The sequence below is a fragment of the Telopea speciosissima genome, chromosome 4 (assembly GCF_018873765.1).
Source record: "Telopea speciosissima isolate NSW1024214 ecotype Mountain lineage chromosome 4, Tspe_v1, whole genome shotgun sequence".
Taxonomy (NCBI): domain Eukaryota; kingdom Viridiplantae; phylum Streptophyta; class Magnoliopsida; order Proteales; family Proteaceae; genus Telopea; species Telopea speciosissima.
Window position 1 is genome coordinate 16,680,797 of NC_057919.1, and position 27,551 is coordinate 16,708,347.

Sequence of the window (27,551 nt, forward strand, 5' to 3'; positions counted from 1 at the left end):
GAGCATAAAGATCAGATAAACCCCAAAATGAAATCCTAAAAACGTGCAAATCGATTAAAATCCAATTCCTACCAAGATCTGAACAGAGGGAAACTGTTCAATTACCCTCCTCTGCAACCCCAAAGGTGAAATATCCAATTACCCCTTACCGTTAATATGAAGGGTGAAGCTGGAGAACTGAGCAGCCAACGTTTTCAGGCCGGAACGGAGAGGGAGAGTCTGAGCAGATGAGGGGGAGGGGTGTCGGAGTCGGAGAAGGAAAGGGATATAGGGAGATGCCGCTGGTAATGGCCACCGGAGCCTAAGCAGGTGATGGTTACAACTAAGGGGTAAAATGGATATTTCACCTTTGGGGTTGCAGAGGAAGAAGAAAGAGGACGGTGATGGGTTTTTTTTTTTTTTTAACAATTATCACCCCAAAAGGGTATTTTGGTCTTAAAAAATTTGTGACAACAGCACACTGTCACGACTAACCCCACCGTTACAGAAATGTAATGGTGGGGATCAGTTAGTGGTTAGTATGCATCGGAAGGGGTAACAGTTGTTTAAAAGTTTTTGGGAAGAATAATAATAGATAGTAAAGATTTGGGGGTGGTAATTGTTAAAAACCCTTTAAAAAAATGAGAAACTTCCTCCGACAGAAAAGATACCATTACCCCAAACCATGTCTGGTACCCCTCCACAATCTTTTCTTCACACTCAAAAGTAACATAACAGAAAAGAGTCTCATAAAAAAACACAACACAGAAACAGTGTCAAATCAAGAAAATTAAAGATGAAATATAAACAACATGGAATTATAACGCGATAAGATGACAATGGTATCAACATACGTCCTCTGTTTCTTATTTACTTCTGCCGATGAAAACTTTTAACCTTCCTTGCTCACGAAGAGAAGAAAGAAAAGCTTCAAAATTCACGAGGAAGGTGCAAGTGAGGGTTGGTAGCTAACAAGAAAGCTCCAAGAGACCAAATCATCTAACTGTATTTGTTGGCAATGTCCAAGAGACAAGAACAGAGTTCATTGGGCTTTGAGAACATAGGCATATGATCAGAATCCTCTATCTCCATCACTTCTTTAACTGGATTATTCTCAATCATCCAACGCTGTAAATCCTCTGTAATTGTTAAATCCTTGTTGCATACAATGAAAACTCGATTAATTGACCCATATCCCTCTTCAGAGAATGCCTTCCCCTTTGATAGATCTTGTTCGAACAAGGATCCAGGCCTTATCAGCATCTTTGCAAGTGCCAAGTCCTTTAAGGTGTAGAGTATCACCAATAGAGGGACCGAAAAAAAAAAAAAAACATTTTAGTTGCCAACAAGGACAAATTAGTTTTTAATTTATTTGTGCCCAATAGTGATACATATGTTAAAAAATTATTGCTTCAAAATTCAATGGCAAGCCAAAAAGAGAAGAGAAGAGATAAATATGTGACTACTTAGTTTCCCTCTTAATCCATCGAATCTGACACTTTGATTTGATTGAGAAAGGGTATTTTGGACCTTTGAATTTAGGGAATGAAAATTAAAACGATATTTACTATTCTTGTAGAATGCGGGCATTGGTGCAACAGTAAAGATTGCTCTATTGTGATCAAGTGGTCACAGGTTCAAGTCTGAAAACAGCTTCTCTGTTATATAAGGCTTCGTACGTTATGACTCTCCTCAGACCCCACAGTGACAGGAGCCTTGTGCACTAAGTACCCCTTTATTTACTAATCTTGTAATCCAATCAGAATCTCGTAATCTCAGATCATCTTGATGAAGGTAAAAAACTTTGTCCATCCGACGGAAGATTATTTATTGCTTGTGATAATTAATTGCCAAATAATTAATAAATAAATAAATAATGGAGCGTGTTATATTAGTATTATTAATACTAATCAATCAATAAAGAGTCACAACCCCCTTTTGGCCCTATTGCCAGAGGGGCAGAGGAGTAACAATCACCTATTGGTCAGTTCTTTAGATTTCCTAGTTTTAACATTAACTCCCAAATTCACCCTTCAAGTATGAATTTACACAAAATACCCCGACTACCCTTACAACTATCAAAACTAATGGCTATTTGTTTTTTAAATCTGTCACTTTTTTTTTTTATATTATTATTAGGACTAAGTTTCTCTCCACCTATAGAGGATGGTTCACCAACCATCCTAGGGTTCACAAATCCTTCCTATGGTCTTAGTATGTTCCGAAATATCCTCCCGATACCCTTTCTTGCCCTTTCCCACCCCGCGGTGAATAGGATCCCATTCATCATAGGTGGAGGGAAACTTGATCATTATTATTATTATTATTATTTGCTAAACAATTGGACTCCATTCAAACATTAAACTACGATACTTGGTCATAAATGTCATTGATTGTAATTTTATCCACTTTAAAACATTTAACTCATAGAAAATATAATTTTGGTATTTTAAATAGGACTAAGTTTCCCTTCACCCATAAAGGACGGTTCACCTACCATCCTAGGATTCACACACCCCTCCTAGGGTTTTAATATGTTCCAAAATACCTTCCTGATACCTATTCTCGCCCTCTCCCGTCTCACGGTGAATGAGATTCCATTCACCAAGGGTGGAAGGCAACTCGGTCCTTTTAAATAAAATTTTAAATCATGTCGCATGTGGAAACGTGATGAGTTTTAAAGTAGAAGGGTGAATCTAAGAATAGTGTTCAAAAGTAGGGATGTCTTTGTACTTCGGAAATAAAACTATAGGAGCAAAGAATTAAATGGAAAAGAAGTAGAACCTTAGAGCCCATTTGATTGCCAAGGGTTTGGATTTCGAATTATGGGATTTTGGGATATTTGGTTGTCTGGGGTGGGATATTCAGTAGACAACTACTAATTGGTAAGACTTTCCTACCTGGTGTACGTGTTACCTGGTGTACGTGGTTGGTGGGTTCTCCTACCCCACCTCTTCACAAAGTTGTATGAATTTTTATCCTCTCAGTTTCCCTGCCCGGCCAGGTGCTCAGGTTCCTCTCACAGAGAGGTGGAAATGACGACCTAACCCCACCTGGGCAGTGTGTTCGGGCAGGGGGTGAGATCGTCATTTTCCGCCCCCCCATGAGAGGAACCTGAGCACTTGACCGGACAGGGAACCTGAGAGGAGAATGATTCCCCACGAATCAGCTGTTTAGAAAAATCATTTCATGTGAAGAGGAGAGATATAGACAAAGGTACTAACGTATCCTACCCCAGCGGCTCAGAATATCTTTTCCCAATTATTTTACAATGATGGTTGACATTTTGAAACAAAATGATATAAATAAAAACAAAGAGGCTACATTAAGTATTTCTTAGTTTCTGATCTATTTACTTTGGGAAGTAGTTTTCTGTCTGGGAGTTTGGCCTACCTCAGCACTCCCATGTGTCTATCTCTCTTCTCCTCAAAACAAAAGGGCAGATCAGGTGTCTTTTCATATGGAGAGGAGAGAGATAGACTCATGGGAGTGATAGCGTACGCCACACTCCCGGACAGTCTTTTTCCCATTTACTTTTCATCAAAATACAAGGAGAGCTACACGTACATACGTGTGTGTGTGTATGTGGAGAGAAAGAGATAACGAGTTACCTGTGGAGAGCAGAGTTGATAGAACTTAGAGGCCAAGCATTTGGAGCCAAATAGGATCGTAGTTTTTGGCTTCACAGGGTCCGGATCAGAAGAATGGTAACTATCTAACCAAAAGTCTGCTGGACCCCCCTTCATCATCTGTTGTCATGTGGATGAAACAGAATAGCAGATTAAATTTTTTTATTTTTTTATTTATTTTTTGTTTTTCTATATTTGCTATTGAATTCAATTTGAAACTCTTGAATTCTGAAATTTAAAGTAACCTTAGTTATGAAATACGTTATAAAAAAAGTAAAAATATTATTGTTATAAAAGTCTGTTTTTCAAATTTCAGAAGACACTTATTCTATCATGTAGACGGATGAATTTTGTCTATTTTGATGGTTGTATAGAGAAAACATGATCTAGATTAACCACGTGTCAAATTTTATAATCTATTTCTATTAAATAATCTTCAACATATATATTAGCATGCGTCCATGTATGTTTGTGCATATGTATTAATATTTTAGTCATTATATAAACGATATTTTACCCCAAAAAAAAAAAAATGATTTAAAAGATCGAAAACCATGAAAAAGGACAACTGGGACATTAATAACTGAGTGGGGATCTTCTCAACATGTGGTAACCACCCCACACAGATCTTTATCCTCTCAATTACACTGCTCGTACTTGACGTCAAGTACATCTAACAGAGGAGGCATAAATGACTATTCTAACCCCTGCTCGAACACACTGCCCGAAGTGGGGTCTACGTAGGGTCCACCTCCCTCTATTAGATGTACTTGACGTCAAGTACAAGCAGTGTAATTGAGAGGATAAAAATTCATCCCACAACATCCCCTACCGTCAATGGAGTGTGGTCCCCACACCTCCTAGATTGTGTTTGATAGGGTGGGGTGATTACCACATGGAGAGGGGATCTATAATCCTAATAACTATCTAAAAAATTTAAAAAATAAAAAGGCGTGCAAGTGCATGAAGATTTCCATTTCAAGTTTCCTTCCCGATCAGGTTCTTAGGTTCCTCTCATAGGGGTCCGAAAATGACGATCTCACCCCTTGCCCAAACACACTGACTGGGTGGGTTGAGGTCGTCATTTCTGCCCTCCTTATGAGAGGAACCTACGAACCTAACCGGATAGGAAACTTGAGAGGAGAAAAATTCGATCATCCCTCCTTACCGTTATTTGGGTTCGCAACCCAAGAAATAGAATAATTCACTTCCCTTTTTAGATTCGCAAATGCCTTTTTGGATTCGCAAATGCCCTCTTAGCTAATTGAGAGAGAGAGAGAGAGAGAGGTTACCTCATCTATGATATTGGAAGGAGAATGTGTAAAATCCGGCATGAAAGCTGTGAGAAAGACAGCTACAGATATCTTGTGAGGAAACTTGTCCATGGCAACAGCCAAGTTGATGCCACCCAAGCTGTGTCCTACTAGGGTTACCTTCTCTCCTGGAGGAAGTGACTCCATCAACTCTATCAATGGCTGTGTGTAGTCGGACATGGTACGGACCTCGTCTGGTTTAGTCATGTTGATCCCCGAAGCGGCAAGGTCGATCACCGTCACTCGATGGCCGGCACTCTCTAGCACCGGCTTAACCTTGTACCAACACCAAGCCCCATGGCATAAGCCATGTACTAAAACAAAATGCACCATCTGTGTGTGTGTGTGTGTGTGTGTGTGTGTGTGTGTGTGTGTGCTGTGGATGTGTGCTATGAGTGAGATTATGATCTGTTTATATACAATTAGAACAAGCAGGTTTGTTGGTAAACAAGTCTAAGCACCTTCCAATGTGTGTGGCCATTTAAGTCAACTCGATGTACGGATAAGCTATTGTTTTTATTTCAAAGCTCTTTTCATGTATTTTTTTTTTCTATTTTTTCCTCCATTATTATTATTATTATTTTTGGTAATTGGAAGCTTTACATTTATATTTGATAGAAGGGGGGGGGGGATCGAACCGGGGAGGGGATAAGATACCAGTCAAGAGACTCAAACTCGAGACCTCTTGGTGGGCATGGGCATGAAGCGCACCACGACTCACCAACTGAGCTAAGCAGTTGTTGATTCCTCCATTATTTTAATCACCAAAAATGGAAGCCACCATAGTGCTTTTTGCTTCATGAGGCCGGTGTGTTTTTATTTCTTGAAATTACACGGATTTGTAAAGGGATGGGTGTTATAAGGTTACATTTGATTTTTTGTTTCTTAAAGCTAATTAGAATCAACTTTGTTGTCATATATAACTAACTACTTAGGCTAGCTCTATGTGTAGGGGTGTCAATTGGTCCGATTCTGAGCTATTGGTCCGGTTCTCTAGCGGTTCTGACTCTAAGGTGTCAAGACTAGATCCGGACCAATAAGCTCACCGGTTCCAAATTTGAGATCCAGCACTATCAACTAGTGGGTGGTCCAGTTCCTATTCCTAATCGGGTCCAAACATGTTCTTGTTGAGTAGCCAAATGTAAAGGCATTTTTTCCATTGGAACTAGAAAATCTCAGGCAAACTAGAATCTTTCAAAAACAATTCATTAACTACTGGTGTGTGTCATGAGAGGGGTAGAATACTGAAATTTGAGGGGTAAAGAGTCTTGCTTAGTCTTGGGTCATGTTCTAATAGCAATTGGACAACAATTGTATAATAAAAGTCACTTTAACTGTATGTTAAAATAGCAAAAAATGATGTACCCTAATATTAACATGATAAACTAATCCAATCTCATTAAGCAGACATAGAACCTTAGTCTATGTGAGTTTTTTTTTTAATAATTTTAAATGTTGCAAGTTGCTTCCCAATCTAACTGTTTTTGGGTAAATAATTACTTGATGCTGCAGTTCCAATGGTTTGGCCATTCCACTAGTAAAAAAAAAAGTGTTTCTGGATTTTTTTTTGGTTAAAAATGTTCCTGATTATAGAGGCATGATTCATGTGATTATCTAGGTGGAGCATGGGCAGCAATTCATATTATTTAATTTTGTTTTTGGTAAACAACTTTTTTTTTTTTTAATGGTAATTATAAATAATATATTAAAGACAAATAACATGACATAAATTAAATTTTTTTGGGGTACAAGTATAAATTATAATTAGAGTTTTTTTTGGGGGTAAAAAATTAGAGTTTATTCAAGACAACAAGAAAATGAATATCAAGGAATAAGCCTTATGTCAAGGTTCCAATGGGAATTAATATGAATTTTTAACACTATAAGGGACCACCTTAATAAATTTGAAAAACATATTTCAACCTCAGATGGGATCTAGCTCCGGATATGAATATAGGATTTGACATGTTTCTTTAACTATTTGTTGTTCCTTTCAACCTAGATATGATAGGTAGTTACAACAAAGACAATCCTGACCCTTGGTTGGATCACTTCAGAGTGAAGTCAATAGGTTTTTGTGCTAATTAATTTGCACGAGTTTTAGACTCTAATTTAGGTGTCGACTCTTTGTCAATTTTTGAGACTCAAAATCCTAAATAAACTATCACCAAGAGCCCCAATCTTAACCAATCAAGGATCTCACACACCATAAATTAAATTAGGTGACAGAAACTTTATATCCGTCAGAGTAAATGATTTTCTATGACGATAAGAATTTCCTATCGCAAATGATTTTCCTATCGCCAAAAATAACACAAAAAATTATGTAATACAATAGTGTAAGATGAAAATGGTATCAACATCCTATTTACTTTTCTTATCTATTTCTACTCATAACAACTTTGAACCTTATTCATGAAAGGAAAAGAAGGGTAAAACATCAATGTTCACAATGAGGAAGGTGCTCCAGAGTGGTAGCAAGAATTTGAGAGACCAAATCAATTATATTTGTTGGCAATGTCCAAGAGGCAGCAACACACTTCATTGGGCTTTGACAGCATAGCCATATGATCAGCATCTTCTATCTCCATCACTTCTTTAACTGAATTATTCTCAATCATCCGATGCTGGAAATCCTCTGTGATAGTTAAATCCTTTTTGCACACAATGTAAACTTGATTAATGGAGCCATATCCTTCTTCAGAGAATGACATACACTTTGATAGATCTTCTTTGAACAATGAACCAGGCCTTATCAGCATCTCTGCTAGTGCCAAATCCTTTCAGTTGTAGTAGAGTATCATCACCAATTGAGAAAAAAAAAAAAAAAAAAAAAAAAAAAAAAAAAAAAACCCCTTTTAGTTTCCAACAAGAACAAATATATTTTGTTTTATTTATGCCCTATAGTGACAAATATGTTTAACAAATTAATGTCTGAAAATTCAATGCCGAGCTGAAATGAGAAAAGAGACAAATATGACAGTGTCAGGATCACTGCTGGCATAAATAGCTTGGGCTAGTGTGGTTGAGCTTAGACTCTAGGAAATATCGAGTTTGAGACAGTCTGTTCGTCATCTTAGTTTTGGACTCCCCCTCCAGTCCCAACAAAAAAAAAAGAGAAGGGTACAATGACAAATCACCTTGGATGAAGAGATTTTCTTTTCACCTTAGTGGTTGAAAGCTTTTTCCAATATGGTAAACAATTATTGCTTTTGAAATCCATTATTGGGACAAAAATGAAAAAAAAAATTTAAAAAAGATAAAAGAAAAAGAGAAACCATAGAGCACTCACCATACGTTAGCACTGATAGTACTATATATATAGGATCCATACGCAGATGAAACGCATGCTATCCTAGGAGTACCCACTTCTCACGCTCTCTTGGGTTAGGAGTGAGGGAAGTAGAGAGGGTGAATACCGGTTCTCTTCTACGATTCTTCTTTTGTTCTTTTTGGAGGTATTTTGGGAGTCGTCATTTAGATCAGGGTCTAGGACCCATAAATGTCTCATTCTTTTGAGGGAGAGAATTGACTCTATTGGAGGAGGCAAATGTTACACCAAAGCGTTGGATAAGCTCAAAGTTATATGCTTGGAAGGTTTTGTGCACTCAACCCCGCCAAACCGATGGTCAGTCTCTTTTCATGTAGACCAAAATCCTAGGCTAATTAGTTCTACTAACTAATTCTAGATACTAATTCCATGATAATAGTAATGAAAGCTGCAAAGTGTATGTATATAATATATTTTACCAAAAAAAAAAAGTAGGTATACAATATATACAATTAATATATGCTTTGTATGTAAACATGTAGAAGATATACAGGGGAACATATATGTATAGGGGAGTGACCAAACCAAAGCATAAGGTCATTTGGCTGCAAATATGGATGACATGCAAGGGATGAGGATCATGGTATGAATGCATGTGTGTGCATGATAAATACATGATGCTATATGAATGTAGGGTTATCTATATGAATGCATGGTTATGATCGAACTTGACTGAGTTAAGTTGCCTACGTACCTTGGACAGGGACTAGATCAATTGTATTTTCTAATACTCGATTGGGAGAATTCTTAGGGTTTTGACCACATAAGGGGTCTAGCCACATGGGAGAATTTCAGTGTTATTGGAACCTTATTAGAAGTTTGGTAGCTTAATGACATACTGCATACAGGTTTTGGAAAGACAAGCAGGGGGTTTTGGAAGCACATATGCAAGTATATAATGCTAATATAATGTGAAAATGGTATATAGTACAATTGAAACGACATATTTCATCAACTAGTAAAAGCCTGGGTTAGGGCTCAAAAACCTTAATATGGGTGCACAAATACGCAAAAATAACTACATATTTACGATCTATGCAAAATTTTGAGAGTATATATAAAAAAGGGAAGAGAAAAAAATGGACCTTTATCCCCTGAGGTTTGTTGACTGGCACGATTGTGCGGTTCCTGTTATAGGGGGGCTAAAATAATCATTTCACCCCCTGATCGAACACACTGCCTAGGTGGGATCCACCTCCTTTTATTAGAAGCACTACGGAACCGTATCAGGGTGGGGAACCGCAGGTGATAAAAAATCGAAAGAAAATATCTTTTTTAGGACCCAAAATGGTCATGATAGGGGAATTCTGGCACTTCCATTGATTCATGATCAATTCCACACTTCCCGAGTCAACAGAGGAGGAGAAAATCTTTTTTTTGGAGGCAAAAAACTGGTTTATGCGGCGATTATCGAAGATTTATAGTACTTCTGTAGCAATCCAGGGGCAATTTGGAGTTTCCAAGTAAAATTTGGGAGGAGAGAAAAAAATTGACTTTTTGGGACTGGTGCAGAGATTTCTGCAGATTTTCGATACTTCAGCGGTAATTTCGGAGTAATTCTACACTCCTACGATATTTTGGAAATTTTTGGGATTTTTTAAGATTTTTGGTTTTTTTTTGGAGATTTTTGTCATGTGCAAAGTACTCTAAAAAATTAAATAAAAAAACAGAGAAATAATAGAGAGAGAGAGAGAATGCTTTAGGGACGAAGCAAGGGTGTCTGGCTTGGGTAAGGAACTTGCCTCATCTTTAAGAGATAAATGAAGGGATTCAATCTTCTACCTTCCATTTCATATTAGTCTGTTACATAGGCAAAGCCAAAGAAGTAGTTACAAACTCCTAAAACTTCTCTCACATCTCCCATTCCTCACGTACAACTTCATTACTTCCCTCAATAACTATCTAAATAACTATAATAATGTATGTAACATAGAATCGTTAACCCCTCCAATTTGCTGTTCCCTCCAATTCCTTCAATTCCTCACATGAGGGTAGAAATGATCACCCTACCCCCTGTTCAAAAACACTGCCTAAGGTGGAGTACACTCCCCCCTGTTAAAGGAATTGGAGGAATTGGAGGTACCTGCGAATTAGAGGTGATAATTATTCATGTAACATATTATAGATAAAAATTAATTAAATAATACGTAACAATTTTTTACTCTTGTTGTTGGTTTTTGTAGAATTTCCATAGATTTCAAACCTTCTCCAAGGATTTTGGGCTTTCCAAAAGATCATCAAGGGCCTAAGCCAGAAATGAGAAAGAACCTGATCTTGAAGGTTACAAGGAGAAACTGCAGAGCTCAAAAGGAGAAGGTGTTCAATCTCCAAAGGGAAGGTTTTTTCAAATGAACTTATGGAAATATGGGATATTTACAAGAACCAAAGAGAAAGGAGAATCTAACCGAAAAAAAAAAAAAGTGAGAGGAGAAGAGGGTTTGGGATCCTCCAATGGAGGATCAACAGTTTGAAGAAACCGCGGCTAAATCCTCCACCCTATTAGTCTCACACTAGCGACCTTTTCATGCAAGGCATATGCATATTAATTGACGGACTGTGATCAGAAAAGAGAGGCAAAAAAAAAAAAGATGTGCTTGTGCATCAGATTAACCATATAGTATTTTTTGGGGTCCTTATTTCACTAACGAAATTCACCCCAAAAAAAAAAAAAAAAAAAAACTAATATTATTAGGAGAAGCGTTCTCTGTGGGAGAGTATGGCTCATGTATACATGAAGGGCCAATGAAACGCACGAAGCATCATAGCAGTGGGATTTTCGCTTTTCATAGAGGATGGGACAGTTATTTTACCGCCACTGTGGTACGGCGGTACACTCCCCCATAGAAAAATTTTCTCCTATTATCGTACAATGCTTGTTGAATTTTTTAAAACAATAAATTATATAAGGGCAAGAGATCTCTGCTTGGTCACATATATAGTCTCTACACTAGTGTCTGGGCCAATGGAAGAGCACCCCTTGATATCCACCCTGGGGCAAGGGCATCATTTCATAGTACCCTGTGAGAAGGCGTAGGGGACGCCACCAAGTAGGGATCTTTTTCTAATATAAAAATACTAACAGGCGTGCGTGAGTACGTGCATGCATGTGGAGAGAGGGAAGACGAGTTACCTGTGAAGAGGTGAGTTGATATAATTTGGTAACCAAGCATTTGGAGCCAAGTAGCACTGTAATTTTTGAATTCACGGGGTTCAGATCAGATGAAATGTTACTATCTAACCAAGAGTCTGCTGGGTTCCTCTCCAAAAACTGTTGAGAAGTGGATGAAACAGAATAGAAGATTACTAGAGTGTTCCACCATATATTTACTTTTTAGTTCAATTTGAAATTCTCTCAAGTCTGAACTTTAAGTAAAATGTTTAAAAAAAAAATGTGAAATATCATTAGAAAAGAAGAATGCTGCTCAGTTGCATGGCCCATGTGCTAGTGCGCTGGTCACTGAGAGGCCACGCAGGGGTATCGATATGGGGATTTTTCAGTTTGTAGGAGAGGAGGTACTAGGACGATCATTTCAGAAGACTGTGTTTGAACATAAGCTGCACACAATTTTTACTCAATATTATTATTACAAGGGTCTGTAATTTTTTCAAATTTTAAAATACACATATTCTGTCATGTGGACAAGTACGTAATTCGTCCATTCCAATAGTTGGATAGAAAGGGCATAATATAAATTAAGGCAAAAGTTCTCTGTCCGGGAGTGTGGCCTACGCCAGCACTCCCATGAGTCTATCTCTCTCCTCCCCATGTGAAAAGACATCTCTGCCCCCTTGTTTTAAGGAGGAGAGAGATAGACACATGGGAGTACTAACGTAGGCCACACTCCCGTACAGAAAACTGCTTTCTATAAATTAATAACATGCAAATTTTGGAATCTAATTCAATAAAAATAATTTCACATATGTACCAGTATTCTAGACATGACTGTATCCTCTTCTAATTTTGAGCAAGAAGTTTAGATAAGAAAAACTAGGAAAAAAAGACAACTAAAATCTATCTTGTTGATCTCAGGTCTTGTTTCGTCAATTGTTGATGATAGAGTTGTTGTCAGTCTAGGTTAGAGCAATTTACTTAATGAATGCGGCGTAGGTTCTAGGGATACAGTTTCGAGCAGCGACTCTCCTCTGGGGGACCTAAGGCCTGATCTAGTCATCAATACTCAGGGCGATCCAAGAACGGATGACAGGGTTTTAGCAAGAGGTGGGTGGTTCCTCCCATTCCTCCCTATAATCGTAATGGGAAGAAGGTCAACTCTCTTGATTGGTTGTTTGAGTGTTTATATTCTCTTTGGATGGTTTCCCGTTAACTTGATTTGGTTGTAAGTTTGTCCGATGTTCTGTTTTAGAGTTTTTTCTTTGTTCTTTCTCTTTTTTAAGAGTTTGTTTCCCTTTGCTTTGTTGAATATAATTTTTTATTCATTCAAAAAAAAAATCTATCTGTTTTACTTTCAGAAATGTCAAATAATCATAAAATAAATAAATAAAAAATTATGGTCAATTAAAAAAAAAACTATGGATAATCAACCTCCATAAATAGAAAAATGTATCTATGAATATTTTACACTTAGCATTCTAAATTATCGGTCTCTAACTATGGCATGGCATGCATGTTTTCTATCATTTGACTTGATGGAGCTTTTACTCGGGGGGGGGGGGGGGGGGGTGGTTAAGAATGGTCAAAGTCATTATTCTAGGAAAAAACAAAAAAAATGGTTATTAAAGTATTTGTCAAAATCAAATTGAAACCATTTACTGAAATCAACCGAATCGTTTAAATCGAAACCGTGAAAGCAGGATTTTTATCCACTGTTGTGCACTGCAGTGCCGCTGTGCCATCGTGCCGCGTAGCAGTAGACATGTGTGCACAGTGGGATCCACATGACCTCTGTTACACCTCACGATGCGCACAGCAGCGCCTCCAGTATTGGAGCGGATAAAAATCTGTGAAAGTAATTAATAAATGATTCGATTATGGTTTTAAAATTCAGACCATTTAATTAAATGGTTTAAACCGTATTAAACCGTTAATCGAATCGAACCATTTAACATTCTTAAATATACATAAATATACCAAAATCAAAGAGAGAGATTGCGAAGCCATACAACAACTTAAAAAATATAACTAACATTGTAACTAACCATACTAATTGACATAATGCACATAACATTTTGACTTAATAATCTCGAGAGTTTGCTACTAGTGTTAGGTTTAATTGATTTTCTACTACACAAAAAACCAATTGAGGAGAACTTAAGTGTGTTACGGAGAGAGAGAGAGAGAGAGAGAGAGAGAGAGGAGATGGTACCTGATCCAAGATATAGGAGGGGGAATGTGTAGAATCGGACGTTAAACCATTGAGAAAGACAGCTGCGGATATCTTGTGAGGAAAGCTGTCCATGGCAAGAGCCAAATTGATGCCACCCACGCCGTGTCCCACTAGGGTTACCTTCTCTTCTGGAGGAAGTGACTCCATCAACTCTATTAATGGCTTTGTGTAGTCGGAGAAGGTATGGACCTCTTCTATTTTAGCCATGTTCATCCCGGAAGCCGCAAGATCAATCGCGGTCACTCGATGTCCTGCACTCTCCAGCACCGGCTTAACCTTGTACCAACACCATGCTCCATGGCATATAGTATGTACTAGAACAAAATGCACCATCTCTCTCTTTCTCTCTCTCTCTCTCGCCGGCTTTCTGTGTACCTACTACTGCTGTGGATGTGCTTTCTATTTGTGATTATGATGTGTTTATATATAGAGATAGAACAAGCAAAGTTTGTTATTTAAACACTTCTAACAACGTTCCAAAGTGTCTTACGTGCAAGTTTGATAGCATTGAGTAATGAATGAAACGTGAGCACGATGGATGATGTCCCAATCGTCAATCTAAAAAAAAAAGGGTTTGCTTGTGTAGGTTCATTGGTCAAGTCTTAACTTCATAATGATTTTTGTCATATATGTCACCGTTTTTAAATAGCGCCGTGATATCTCCACTGAAAGTGCCACCATTGCACCCGTTTCTTGTAGTTAAGGATGGTGAAAGATTGAGAAAACGAATAGGAAGTACAATTTGAATGATTATGACCCTTGTAAGGCCCACGCTCCTTGTTTCAGGGTTAGGGTCCTTTTTCCTCAATTTAGATCCTCTATGGCGTGCTGCCTGTAGCAGCTTGAGCGGCGCACAAACAGAGCGCACCGTAATGACCGTCTTACCCTTTCCTGAGCGCCTTGCCCTAGCGGGGGTAAGTCGATCATTGTGCTGCGCCCTATTTGTACACCGCTCAGGCCACTACGGGCAACATGCCGTAGACCATCTGGATCCCTCTTTTCCAATACAGTTTCTTTCTTTTTTTCTTTTGAATAAAAAAACAAATGGAAGTACAATTCGAATGATTATGACCTTTGAATTGAAAATAGATGTTCATGGTTACAAGGCATGATTCATTACATGAGATTATTTGATTTGGGGTGAAGCATGGCAATCCCTTCACTTTATTTAAATCTATTGCTTCTTCTTTCTAAACCCTAAATCTATTCAATAAACATGTCTTTATTCAAAGATTTAATTAAGACAAAGTCATACATTCTTAGTACCCAGCCCAGAATGTTTCAGACTTTAATTTCCACACATAACACCAAGTAAGGAAAGAAAGAATGAATGAAGGGGAACTGATCAGTAGTGCTAGCAAGAGTGGTAAGACCAAATCATCCAATTAATTAAGTGTATTTGTTGGCAATGTCCAAGAGACAGCTACACACTTCATTGGGCTTCGACAGCATAGCCATATGATCAGCATCTTCTATCTCCATCACCTCTTTCACTGGATTATTCTCAATCATCCAACGCTGGAAATCTTCTGTAATTGCTAAATCTTTTTTTGCATACAATGTAAACTCGATTAACCGACCCATATCCCACTTCAGAGAATGCCTTCCCCTTTGATAGATCTTCTATGAACAGGGATCCAGGCCTTATCAGCATCTCCGCCAGTGTCAAATCCTTTTGATTGCCGAGTATTACCAAAAGGGTTTTAAAACAAAAAAAAATCCTTTCAGTTGCCAATAGTAACAAAGGGATAGGGCTCTCCAAAAGGCAGTGTGGGGGCCAATGGAAGCGTGCGGCATTTATTAGGGTAATCATTAGCACCCTTCATGGGGTGGGACGGATCATTTCACTCTCTTCTATGTCTGGTCATAGTTGCCACGCTGCCTTTCAGAGTGCATTTTCCCGTTAAGGGGAAATTTTTTTATGCACCCCCAAGTGGTTTCTGGCAATTAATACCATCCATCCCTCCTTTTCAACACTATCATTCATACTCATCCTTCCTTCAAGTATGAATATGTAGAAGTATCCCAACTGAATTATTGAAGGGTGAGATTATTTTTTTTTTAAGACAACATTATGCTTACAATTAGACTAATGGTACTTCTACAAATTATTTCACTGTCATAGATTCAACCAAAATTTTCGTGGGGCAACTCCGGTAGCATTTACATTAGGGGTGTAAGTTTAGCCCTGTGAACCCGAACCCAACTGAGTTCGCCTTGATCCTAGACAGGACTTGGGCTGGGATTTTCAGGCCCAGGGTCAGGCCAGGTCTAGGTTGAAGTCTCGGGCTAAGCCCGTCCTGGCCTAGCTCAACCTTGATTATATATAATTATAAATTAATTATTATATATAATGTTTAATGTTTTAATCCTTCAAGATTATATTTTAGAATAATTGATACTGATGATATCTCATTTTTTTCCTTCTTTTTTTTTTTTTTTTTTAAAGTGCATATAAAGATACAAATGGTAATTAAAAGGGCCAATGAGGATCAATCAAGGCCGTGCTGCCTTGACAAAAATCAAGGTCAATCAAAGCCAACTATCCAGCCTAGCCTGATCTGATCAAATTCAATTAGGGCCGGGCTGGGATATCTCAACCCAACCTTAGGATTGGGTTGGGCTTGGGCTTGGGCTGAGCTAATGGGACTCAGGGTTGGACTGAGGTTTTGAAGAACCCAGCTCTCTAAGGCTCTCACTTCTAATTTAGATAAATTTATTTTGGGAAAGAGTTTTTTCGTTTGAGAGCATGGCTTCTGCGCCAATGTGGAGACTAATGGGAGAGCAAGCAAAAGCATCAATAGGTTGAGATTTCCACCTTTCATGGGGGGCGGGGTGATCACTTAGCCCAGCCCCATCCGTTGTATAGGCATAGAAGCCACACTGCCGAACAGTCCTTGTTTCCATTTATTTTATATTAGATAGTAACAATATAAGGTGATATTTTCAAAAATCTAAAGAAAAATCTGAGCCATCTATATATATATATAAATATAGAGAGAGAGATTTCCTGCGAAGAGGAGAGTTGATAGAGCTTGAAGGCCAAGAACTTGGGGCCAAAAAGCATTGTAGTTTGTGGCATCACAGGGTCCAGATCGGATGAAAAGTGAGTATCTAACCAACCTTCTGGTGGGGTCCTCTCTATAAACTGTGAAACAGAATAACAGATTACAAGATAATTGAGTCTCGTAGGTCAGGTATAGAACTATAGATATGTTTTTATTCAATTGATCAGTTATAGATTCATAATTAGACTCATGTTAATTAGATTATAATTAGGCTAATTGGGTTAATCGAGCTATGAATAGGCCATGAAAGATTAATAGGATTGTAACCTGACTATAGGGCTGCAATTCTTGCCCCTCAAAAAAAATAAAAAAATTTTGGGCTACAAACACTACTCGATACTAATCGATTTTGGTCCAACACCCATTAGGTCACGGGACCGGATCATGTACTTGTACACATATCGTCCAAGGCCCTCCAAGACCAGTTACATGGAATTCACTCTGAGACCCAACCAAACACCAAGAATGACCATCCATAATGCCATTTACTAATTAATTGGTCCACCATCGGGTTTTCAATGATCAATTCTAGTCGAGCTTACGGATGTGGGATCTAGAGTGTCCAACGCTCGGAAACCACCTAAAAAACAGGGGTGGACTGGTCATTTCACAGGTATGGGGCCCAAGTGGGACCCACCTATGAAATGACCAGTCCATCACTATTTTTACTGTCGTTTAGCTAGACTGGACCCTCCAGCTCTCGCCACGACCGGAGAATAGATCTCACCATCCATAGGATATAGGTCTGGTATGCAATAGATAGGTCTCATATCTCATGAACAACGAGATTCATGCGGAGTGATACCCCATATGAGTAGAGAATATATATATATATATATCTCTTGCATGTATGCATGCATGGGTTAGCACTTAAAAAAGGACAGGTTCACACAAATTAAGGGTGGATCTCATTGTTAGTGATTCATTCAGGATAAAAAAAACATTTTTAGACTCGCTTTGGACAAATGGGTACTTATGGACAAAAAAATTAAGTAATTAGGTGTATGTCCCAATCGATCACTTCTTATCTTTCCCATAGGGGCGGCAGGATTGCGTAATTGAACTTCTATAATAGAGATTTGTATTACTTCTGCAAGAAAATTACATCCAAAAAGAGAATTTTGAATTTTTATGCATGGTATTGGAAGGTTCACCAAATCATCTTAGGGTTCATAAAGTCTTTCATAGGTTTGCAGCATTTTTTCTAAATTATTGTTACGTGCACAGTGAAAATGGGAATGAGAAGCAATTTGGATCCTCTATTGCCACCTGCCCATCCTTACACCACTGCACAGACACAGCAAGACGTGCAATTACTGCCTTACCCCTGCCCGAACACCTTCCTCAAGTGGGAGTATGATGCATGGTAATTGTGTGCCTTGCTGTGTCTGCAGCGCAGTATGGGCAGGCGGCAATAGTGAATCTGAATCCAAAAAGAAGGATAATAGGAGAAGATGAGGGAGAGGGAGAGGGAGAGAAAGAGAGATAATAAGGGAAATAAAATAATAAAAATAGGCAACTTTATGGAGGAAGCCGTGCCAACTTCTCTAATAGAGAATTTATTGGAATTTTTCATCATACATCATTTCTTTCATTGTGTCAATTAAATAGCTACATATGATGCCGTAGCTAAGGGTGTCAATTTGGGATCGGAATCGGGAACCGTTCTAATACCGTTCCGCTAAAATTAGGTACCGGATCGTCCCATTAGTGAATGGGACGGTACTGGTATCTGATTTTGGTATCGAATGATAAATGGGACGGGTCGGTTCTGGGACGGGATTCCCAATGGTACCAGTACCGAAATACCAATTAGGTACCGGATGGTACCGAAACTACTAGTACCGTTTAAAAAGAAAAGAGTATATAAGATTTTAAAAAAACAAAAAAAAAAAGGGTATAAGAATTACGACTCATTATGGTTTCACTAATTGCCTTTTGAATACGAAGAGGAATAACAGGTCAACAGTCGTAGCTTGAAGTCTCTCCTCACAGAACCTGCTACAGTGCTACTCCCTCGACCAACTACATCTACCAGGTTCTTCCTTTTTGCACAACAGGATTCTTCCATTTTGGAGGATTTCTCTAGATTTAAAAAAATGAGAAGCTTATTACATGTGATCTTAGGGAGTTTGAAGAAGTAAAACTATGATTTCATAATTTAAGTTGTTTTATAAAAAACAGTAGACAATTTAGATTTTATGATAGTGAAAAAAATTAAACTTCTTCTCCCTTCTTCTACAGTGTCTAGAACCTTTTATGAACCGGTATCGTCCCGTCCCGCTAATAATCGGGACTGGGATCTAGGTTTGATCCCGTTAACTAAATGGGACGGTACTGAGATTGACACTTTTGATACCGGTACCGGTATCGTCCCATCCCAAATATCGAAAACCGTCCCAATTGACACCCTTAGCGATAGCCCACTCACATATCGAATCCCGATCCTCTATTTTTGCCTGCTTGGTATTGTCGTGCACCTTACACACAAACAAGGTGAAAAATACCGTCTTAGCCCCACTCGGGCAGAAGTAAAGCAATATTTTCCACCTTACTTTTGAGTGAGGCGCACATGGCGGTACCGAACAGGCGGAAAAGGAGGATTTCGATTGCTCAAATATCGGGACTGATCATTTGCAAAATTATACGTGTCGCTGGTTAGAGGCAATAGGATACCATACCTCAAAGGCTCAAACCATGATGTCAATTCGCTAAATCTAAATTATTGAATAGACAGAGGGCAACACCAAATAATATTGGGAGTCGTGAAATATGATAAGATGACAATGGTGTCGAAATCCTTTTTTCCTTTCAAAACAACTGGCTGGAAATGTTGGCAATGCACTAGGGTTTGTCGTATACTGGTACTCCTCTCTTGGATCTTTAAAGTTTCTTCCAGTAGTTTCGGTTTGGGGCCTCTCCTGCCTTTTGTACATTATTTTCCTTTCTTTATGGATAAATTGATATTAATTATTAAAAATAACCTTTTCACCATATTCATATAAGGCACCGTCTAAAACATTTTTGGGAAGCAGTTTTTTGTACAGGAGTGTGGTCTACACTAGTACTCCTATGCGTCTATCTTTTTCTTCAAAATAAGGGGGTAGAGGTGTTTTTTCACATGGGAAAGAGAGAGATAGACTCATGGAAGTACTGGCGTAGGCCACATTCTCGGACAGAGAACTTTTTCCTAAGATTTTTCTATAAGTGTGTTTAGAATTTTACATCTTCATTTAGTTGCCTTTTGTTTTATTCTTAAAAGTATTTAATGTAGTTTTTTCAATGAATGTAAATTTGTCATTTTTAATAAGAAGTGCATTAAAGGTTGCATTAAATGATTTTTAGGGAGAAAGAATGGTATCTGGGCATGTGCAATGTGTTGCCCCTGCGTCCAGACATAGGGCCAGTCGAAATGACTAATTTTTATCCTCTCATTTACACTGCCCGTACTTGACGTCAAGTACATCTAATAGAGGGAGGTGGACCTCACGTGGACCCCACCTAGGGCAGTGTGTTCGGACAGGGGTAGGATAATCATTTTTGCCTCCTTTGTCAGATGTACTTGACGTCAAGTACGGGTAGTGTAATTGAGAGGATAAAGATCCCGAAATGACCACCGTGCCTCTATGGAAATGTGAAAATTCCCAGGGGTATGTTGATCATTTCATATGCCCTTGTGACTGTGCGTGGGGACAGTGCACCCCATGTGCCAAGGTAACATTCTCTTTCGTTAACTTTTATTAATAAAACAAGAGACAAAAAAGTATGATTTCAAATCTATTAATACGAGCAGAAATTAAATTCCATCATAAAAAGAAAGGGAAAGCATGCACCCATATTCACAATGAGGAAGAAGGTGCCACTTAGTGCTAGCAAAAATACGTCTTGAGGGAGTATTTTCCTTTCCAAGTATGTAAAGTCTTGTGGAAAAGGGTTTTCTAAGACGCTTGCTTGAAAAGGAGTCTCCAAATAGGTCTTAAATATTGGCTACGTGGTAATTAAGGTGAGGCTCAAATTCTTAGAATGGGTAGACTGTCGCGGTCCCCCTACTCACAGTTAAAGTTCAGCCCAATAGGAATTTGCCAAGTGAAAAATTCAGGATTACGGAAGTGCAAGATAGTGATCAGAGTAACCGTAGACATTCTATAACATATGTGGGTTGCATGTCAATTCGAGGGACAGTATTTTATTGAAATTAGGCTCTAAAATTTGACAAGTGGCATGCCTGCATCATTCTCTAGATATTCAACGGTCAAAATTACCGTATCATTCTTCCACATGATAAAATGAAGCATCCACTTAGATATTCATCTCTAAGCAAGCTAGTTATTTTTTATTATACAATAATAATAGTAAAATAGCATACGTGGGAACTTAAATCTTCCTTGAGACATTTTCTCTTTCATTAGAAGCACACCACTGGAGTTGCCTCGCCCTAATTTTAATATCACTTGTTGGGACTCAAGTAGAACTCATCCTTAAAAGCTAGCTGCTAAGGACGTGACCAAGTCTTTACAAGCCTACGGTATATTGTAAATGATTATTGCTGATGAAAATGTGTTTACCATTGCCGAAAATATACTACATGTTTTTACCTCTTCTCATGTATTTTTACCTTTCCTTTAATATATTTTGTATACACCAAAAAAAAAAAAAAAAAAAAAAAAACACATACGACATAAGACGTGGGAATGTATTAATTTCATTTTATCTCCCCGGCCTGATTTTTATGAATCTATTGTTAACCACCCCCTAAAAATAAAGAGAATGGATCATCTGTACGTACCAACAGGTGAACGTACTTGTGAGAGCCAACCACCTGTCCTATTTTTGCCATTTACAAATAGGGGAAGAGGGGTATTTATAGAAACAAAATTAAAATGTGATTGGCTCTCACATTTACGTTCACCTATTGGTGAGGCCATGTTTACTTCCCGCTACTCTACTCTCTCTCCTTTACACACACATAATGAAAACTACATAAACAAAAGCAATATACGGGGACATGAAAAATGATAAGATTTTATTTTTTTTGATAAACTGAAAAGTAATAAGATGACAATGGTATTTATCGACATTGATCATTTTTTACTTTTCATATCTACTTGTGCTCATTACAACTTTGAACCTTATTCAATGCAAAAGAAGGGGAAAGCATCAATATGCCGGGCAGGGGAAAGGTGGTACATTCCGCTTTGCTTGTGTGTGAGGCGCACACACCACTAGGGACAGACGGAAGTAGAGGAATCGATGATGAGGAAGGTGTCACAGAGTGGTAACTAGCAAGAGTTCTAGAGACCAAATCAATTATATTTCTTGGCAATGTCCAAGAGGCAGTAACACAGTTCATTGGGCTTTGACAGCATAGCCATATGATCAGCATCTTCTATCTCCATCACCTCTTTAACTGGATTATTCTCCATCATCTGAAGCTGGTGATTCTCTGGAATTCCTAAATCCTTTTTGCATACAATGTAAACTTGATTAATCGAACCATATCCATCTTCAGAGAATGCCTTCCTCTTTGATAGATCTTCTTTGAACAATGATCCAGGTCTTATCAGCATCTCTGCTAGTGCCAAATCCTTTCAGTTATAGAGTATCATCAATTGGGAAAAAAAAAAAAAAAAAATCCTTTTAGTTGTCAATATGGTCAAATATATTTTGTTTTATTTGTGCTCAATAGTGACAAATAAGTTAAACAAATTAATGCCTGAAAATTAAATGCCGAGCTGATTAGAGAAAAGAGACAAGTATGTTAAGTCCGAGTTTCCCTTCACCCATGGTGGAGAAAAGACCCATGGGATCTGACCCTTCGATTGGACTAGAAAAGGGCATTTAAGACATTCGTAAATAGGAAATAGAAATTAATGACGATATGTGCCATTCTACGAATCCAATCACAATGTCAGAGGATAGCTGCTAGCACAACTAGGTTGAGACTAATACGGTTAAACCTAGACCCTAGGAAATTTTCAGTTTAAGACATTTTGTTCCTCATCTAATTTAAGAATCCCCCTCCCACTAACCCAAAAAAAAAAAATTACAATATCAAATCAAATTGGATGCAGAGATTCTCTCCACCCTGGTAGAAAACTTTCTCCAATATGGTAAATGATTATTGCTTGTGAAAAGCCATTGCTGGGCCAAAAACGACAAAAAAAAAAAAATTAAGAAAGAGACACCATAGAGTACCATTATTGATAGTACTATATATATGAAGGTCCATATGCAGACGAAATGCGTGCTATCGTGGGAGTGCCCACTTCTGTCGCTCTCTCTGGGTTAAGAGCGAAGGAAGGAGAGAGGGTAAATATCAATTCTCTTCTATGATTCTATGTGAATGCATGGTCATGGCAAAACTTGATTGAGTCTGGTTGTTTACGTACCTTGGACAGAGACCAGATCAACTGTAGTTCCAAGTACTTGACTAGGATAATTCTCAGTGTTTTGACCACATTGGGGTCTAGCCATTGGTTTGATAGGGTTGGGTATGATGATACTATTCCAGTGTTATTGGATCCTTACCAGAAATTTGACAGCCTAATGGCATACTGCACATGTTTTAGTAAGAGACCGACATCGCAATGGCGTATCGGGGTTTTAGAATCACATATACAAGTATATAATATTAATATAATATGACAATGTCATATACTATAATTAAAACAACATATTTCATCGTGCTAAGTAAAAGCCAGGGTTAGGGCTCAAAAAACCCGTAATCTTGAGTGCACAAATACGCAAAAGTAACTACATATTCATGATTTTTGCAAAAAAAATTGAAGTAAATATATAGATATAAAGGAATGAGAGAGTAAATGCCTTTTTGGGGGGCTCAAAACGGTCATGATAGGAGAATTCGAGGAAATTCTGGCTTTTTGGCGATGATCTGGGATCAATTCGTCACTTCCCAGGTCAATAAAGGAGGAGAGAGAATCTATTTTTCAAGAGAAAAACTGGCTTATGTGGCAATTACTGGAGGTTTATGGCACTTCTGCAACAATTCGGGAGTAATTTGGAATTTCCTAATCAAATTTGGGAGGAGAAAGAAAATCGATTTTGCGGGACATTACAGAGATTTCTGGAGATTTTCGACACTTCTACTCTTAGGGCACTTTGGAAATTTCTGGGAATTTTTAAAGTTAATTGGTTTTTTGGGGATTTTCTGCTCTGCTAGTTTTTGCAGAATTCTCATAGATTTCAAACCTTCTCCAAGAATTTCTGACTTTTCGAGAAACTATCGAGAGACTAAGCCAGGTGAGAAAAAGAGACTGATCTTAAAGTCTCAGAACAGGGAGAACAGAGCTTAGAGGGAGCAGGTGTTCAATTTCCAGGGTTTTGGTTTTTTCAAATGAACCTAAGGGATATTTAATAGGAGCCAAAAGGAGAGGAGAAGAGGATTTGGGATCCTCCAATGGAGGATCAGCAGTATAAAGAAACAATGGCTAAATTCTCCGATCCGCCTTAGTCTCACACTAGACTAGAGACCTTTTCTGAGACCATTTCTGATAATGCATTTGTAATCAGAAATATTTTTTTTTTTTTTTTTTTTTTTTGATTGTGCAAGTGCATCAGATTAACGACACAGTATTTTTTGGGGTCCTTCTTTCACTAAAGATTGTTCTTTGGGAGCGTGGATCAGATCCAGGGCAGCTCAAATGTTAATAATAGACAGTGTTATTGGTGAAGCCTGATCTCAATCCAGAAAGTGTTGTGATGATTCTTTAGCGGGCTGTTTTGCCTTGGAAACGCACCAGAATGGCCTAAAGTGTTGTAGAGCTCGTCGAAATCTTCTATATGATACGTCTATCAACATATTGTGGGTTTATGTCCGAACTAGACTGGGTGGGTCTCTTGGGCTTCTAGAGGCATTTCTATACTTTTCTGGGTTAGATTTCTCTTATAAAATGTCCTTATCTCTTTGAGAGTGGGTGAGATCTGAGGGTTTATTATTTTTGCTTCAAAAAAGTAGTGAAACCATTCTATTGATCGCTGTGGACCACATAAAAATCTGGTCTTGTGTGTTTGTCTTCTCTTTATCTTCGTTTTCTTCTACAAATTCATCGTTTCTAAGCATTGTTTCTCTACCAGAGGGGGCCTACATATTTGTCACAGTAGCATCTCCTCAACCGGTGGCCCACTTTGTGAATACTTCAAGAGGTTGGCTTGAGCAGGATAACCTACCAAAACAATAAACACCTCCCAATACTAATATTATCATACAATGATTGTTGACTTCTTGAAACAATTAAGATATGAAATACTAACAGGCGTGTGTGAGTACGTGCGTGTGTGCATGTGGAGAGAGAGAGAGAGATAGAAGATGAGTTACCTGTGAAGAGGTGAGTTGATAGAACTTCGTAACCAAGCTTTTGGAGTCAAGTAGGATTGTAATTTTTGGATTCACGGGGTCCAGATCAAATGAAATGTGACTATCAAACCAAGAGTTTGGTGGGTTCCTCTCCATAAACTGTTGTGAAGTGGAAGAAACAGAATAGCATATTACAAGTGTGTTCCTCTATGTATTTGCTTTTGGCTATGTTTGGAGGTCAAGAAAAAATTAGAAACATATTCATTACATCATATTCATTTTGTCTCAACAAATTGAATTTGACAAGAGAGATAAACATATAAATCAATCATTACATCATATTCATTTTGTCTCATTTTGCTTTTTTTTATTTTCATTTCTTGGCATCCAAACATAGTCTTTAAGTTCAATTTGAATAAGTAACCTTGTGAAATACTTTATTAGAAAAAGAAAAAGTTAAATAATATTATGGAAGAAGAATGCTGCCTAGTCGCGTGGCCCATGCATTAATGCGGGGATCAATAAGGGGACATGCAGGGGCATCAATCAAGGGGGATTTTTTTCATTTTTTTAGGGGGTGGGATGATCATTTCAGGGATTTGCGTCTGAACTTAGGCTCCATGCATGCAATCAAACAACGTTCGTTTTCCCATATTATTAGTACAAGGGCCTGTAGTAGGTTTTTCAAAAACACATATTCTGTCATGATTCCAATAGTTGGATAGAAAGGACATGGTAAAGATTAACAACATGCAAATTTCAGAATCTAATTCGATAAAATAACTTCACATATATTGGTATGCATCTATGTAGGTCTACGCATGTGTATCAGTATTCTAAACATTACTCTGTCTTCTTCCAATTTTGTGCAAGAAGTTTAGATAGGAAAAACTATGAAAAATTAGTAACTAAGATTTATCTTGCGACTTTTAGAAATGTCATACACATTTGTGATACTAATAATCATAAAAATAAATAATTAAATAAAACCGCATGCAAGTGTTTAAAGGTGAGACTGAAATATCGTGTCCTTGTACAAGTACCGTCCAAGGCCCTCCAAGGCCACTCAAATAGAATTCATTTTGCCTGTGGATCCCACAATGGATTCCATATGACTGACCTTGGAGGGCCTTGAATGGTACTTGTACAAGTACACGATCTGCGTTCCTTGAAGGTACCCACTATGATCATCCCAACTCAATGGGACTCATAATGTCAAAGGTCGGATCCATTCAATTTTTTTTTGTGATTAAAATATATTCAACGAAGGTAAGAATTCTATCCTCCCCTCCCCTCCCCTCCAGAGAGAGGGCATGAAGGTCTAAGTAAGGACGACATAAGGTACCTGATCCAAGACATAGGCAGGGGAATGTGTAGAATCGGGCATTAGACCTGAGAGAAAGACGGCTACAGATATCTTGTGAGGGAAGCTGTCCATGGCATGAGCCAAATTAATGGCACCCAAGCTGTGTCCTACTAGGGTTACCTTCTCTCCCGGAGGAAGTGACTCCATCAACTCTATCAATGGCTTTGTGTAGTCGGAGAAGGTATGGACCTCTTCTATTTTAGCCATGTTCATCCCGGAAGCCGTAAGGTCGATCGCGGTCACTCGATGTCCTGCACTCTCCAGCAGCGGCCTAACCTTGTACCAACACCATGCTCCATGGCATATAGTATGTACTAGAACAAAATGCACCATCTCTCTCTCTCTCTCTATATATATATATATATATCCGGCTTTCTGTGTGTATTTGTGTTCTGTGTAGGTTTGTTTTTGTGATTATGATGCGTTTATATACAGATAGAACAAGTAAAGCTTGTTATTTAAACAGTTCTAAGAATATTCCAGAATGTCTTACTTAATTGCACGTTTAATAGCGTTGAATAATGATTGAAAACGGTGAGCACCATGGACGATGCTCCAATCCAATCAGGTTCCACTCCCCCGCGGGCAAGTAACCATCCCATTCCATCTCACACCATCCTCGCACTCGTCCCAATCAGTCGTTCCTACATGGGCGGCACAAATTGCAGATATGATTAGCTAAAGATTTGACTTAATTTTGCCAATAAGTAGAAAAATGAAAACAGATAATAGGACCCCCCCCCCATGGATTTGCTCATCTGATTTATGACGATGTGTTTCGTTCATGGGGTCCTACGTTTGAGTTTCCACGAATGAAGCGTTACATGGGGTAGGGGGACAACTTTGTGTAACCAGGGTTTTCCCTTGGGCCTGAACCATAAACCTGGGCAAGTTCAAGGGTTTCCTTGTTAGGAAAAAAAAATTAGTGTTAATAGGGGAGGAGGGTTTGCTTGGTGTAGGTTTATTGTGTCAAGCCTCTCACCATGACAATGTTGCCCAAATATACAAATCGAAATATGGGGGCAGGTATATTTGGTAATGAAAATTTCAATTTTTATAATTTTTTTTTTGTTGTATTATATGCTATAGTTTTTTTTGTCTATTCAATGCCACATAAAATGGTGACCGGTGCCTGTGACAGTTCATTATCATCCATGCATGGTTACACTAAGATTATCCCAAAAGCTGTTCATACCCAACGCATGA

General features: G+C 38.2%; 2 protein-coding genes and 1 pseudogene across 3 annotated transcripts in view; all 3 read right to left on the reverse strand.

Annotated features, from left to right (window-relative positions):
- The window catches only part of LOC122660431, a 59,688-nt pseudogene that overhangs the window by 2,145 nt on the left and 29,992 nt on the right, over window positions 1-27,551 (reverse strand).
- On the reverse strand, window positions 979-5,254 carry LOC122659022 (methylesterase 3-like). The gene is made up of 3 exons (XM_043854185.1): window positions 4,901-5,254; window positions 3,591-3,728; window positions 979-1,260 (listed from the first exon to the last, which is right to left on the reverse strand). The coding sequence occupies exons 1-3, from the start codon at window positions 5,252-5,254 to the stop codon at window positions 979-981; spliced, it is 774 nt and encodes a 257-aa protein (XP_043710120.1).
- The window catches only part of LOC122660432 (salicylic acid-binding protein 2-like), a 50,261-nt gene continuing 30,025 nt past the window's right edge, over window positions 7,316-27,551 (reverse strand). Inside the window, exons 1-4 of one of the 2 annotated variants that reach the window (XM_043855740.1) lie at window positions 24,953-24,957; window positions 13,577-13,950; window positions 11,383-11,520; window positions 7,316-7,701 (exon numbers count right to left, since the gene is read on the reverse strand). In XM_043855740.1, the coding sequence (XP_043711675.1) occupies window positions 7,420-7,701; window positions 11,383-11,520; window positions 13,577-13,930 (774 nt within the window). In that variant the 5' untranslated portion in view covers window positions 13,931-13,950; window positions 24,953-24,957 and the 3' untranslated portion in view covers window positions 7,316-7,419. Of the gene's footprint in view, window positions 7,706-11,382; window positions 11,521-13,576; window positions 13,951-16,611; window positions 16,746-24,952; window positions 24,958-27,551 lie in introns of those variants that run through there. The other variant, XM_043855739.1, reaches the window with a different exon arrangement.

What these genes read in the sequence shown, in the direction of transcription:
- LOC122659022 (XM_043854185.1), bottom strand. Translation starts at nt 5,254, where the DNA reads ATGGTGCATTTTGTTTTAGTACATGGCTTATGCCATGGGGCTTGGTGT. An exon ending in CTTCCAATATCATAGATGAG is followed by an intron (nt 3,729 to 4,900) that starts GTAACCTCTCTC and finishes ACATGACAACAG; the next exon opens with ATGATGAAGGGGGGTCCAGC. An exon ending in ATCAACTCTGCTCTCCACAG is followed by an intron (nt 1,261 to 3,590) that starts GTAACTCGTTAT and finishes TACACCTTAAAG; the next exon opens with GACTTGGCACTTGCAAAGAT.